The sequence below is a fragment of the Mesitornis unicolor genome, unplaced genomic scaffold (genome assembly GCF_000695765.1).
Source record: "Mesitornis unicolor isolate BGI_N332 unplaced genomic scaffold, ASM69576v1 scaffold46695, whole genome shotgun sequence".
NCBI lineage: Eukaryota > Metazoa > Chordata > Aves > Mesitornithiformes > Mesitornithidae > Mesitornis > Mesitornis unicolor.
The window spans coordinates 330-1562 of NW_010188403.1; the positions used below are offsets into that span (position 1 = coordinate 330).

Here is a 1233-nt window from a genome sequence, read left to right on the forward strand (position 1 = left end):
CAGCCACACGGTGCTTCGGGAGGTGCCGGAGGCTCTGCAGGGCCTGGGTACCCAGTCCTGTGTCACGGTCACCGTATAGGATCAGGGTGGGTGTCTTGGTAAGGGGAGAGAGACAGCCAAAGCAGTTGTCAGAGAGGGAAATGGCCACCATAGTTCCCCTCTGGGTTCCACTCATCGCCACAGGCGGCACAGGTCCCCCTCACTCACCCCTACAGGGCCACCCTCCAGCCAGCTCCTGAGGCTCACCAGCACCCAGGGACACCCCAGGACTTGAAGGACACACCTCACCTGGACCTGCTGGTACTGCTCAGCAGCGTAGTCCTTGGTGCCCACGGGTGCAATGGGCACAAAGCCAGCCAGCCGGTCCCCCTGTGCCAGGAGGAAGGGCAGGGCAAAGCGACCGCTCATGGAGGGGCTGACAAGAACAGGCCTCTGCATGCCCAGCTCCTGGAGGACGTGGTCCAGGAAGGCCACCCGGCCCTGCGCCGTGGCCACCGTCTCCGCTGGGGGCGAATCCCCATAGCCTGGCATGGAGCATAGAGCACAGAGTGGGTGCAGGGCAGGGGGCTTGTGCAGCCTGCAATGGTCTTGCACCCCAAAGTTCAGCCCGCTTGGCAACAACCGGGCACCCAATCAAGTCCCGGCAGTTGTACAGCAACTGGGGCCAGCTGCACCAAGCCAGCCTCAGCCAAAGGGTCTGGGTGGCCATAGCGGTGAAAGCTCCGGGGGAAAGCCAAATCCCAGGCACACTCTCCTAGGGACCACGTCTAGCTCCTTAAAGAGGTCCACAGCCCACCAGCAGCTGAGACAGGTGCCTGGAGCTGGCCAGAGGGATCAACTCAAGCGCAGTGCCATAGCCCTACCCGGCAGATCTATCGCGACTGCACGGTAGCCTTCTCCAGCAAGTTGGGCCAGCTCGCCCAAGGCCTCCCACGTCTTGGAGGTGAACGCCTGGCCGTGCAAGAACAGGACATCGGGCCTGTGGTGGGAAAGACAGGTGCGGTTTAGGGAAGATGCCATGCCTGCAGACATCCACTGGCCATCAAGGCCAGCAGGGATGGATCCCCAGGGCCTATCTCCCTCCACCTTCCTCCATCCTGACCCACCTCCCAGGGCTGGTGGTAGCACCGGCCCGGTACTCTGGGGAAACCTCCCTGTAGAAGACAGGAGGCTCTCCCTCAGCCATCCCTGTTCGTGCAGTGGTGTTGGCCTTCTCCCGGCCCCGCTCCCCCT

General features: G+C 63.2%; 1 protein-coding gene across 1 annotated transcript; it reads right to left on the bottom strand.

The window, feature by feature from the left end:
• Positions 1-9: 9 nt before the first annotated feature.
• Positions 10-1186, bottom strand: ABHD14A (abhydrolase domain containing 14A; the record flags this gene model as incomplete). Its single annotated transcript, XM_010185740.1, has 4 exons — positions 1107-1186; positions 864-979; positions 289-524; positions 10-94 (listed from the first exon to the last, which is right to left on the bottom strand). Coding segments are annotated over exons 1-4 (517 nt in total), but the record flags the coding sequence as incomplete, so codon positions are not given.
• Between the last annotated feature and the right edge of the window lie 47 nt (positions 1187-1233).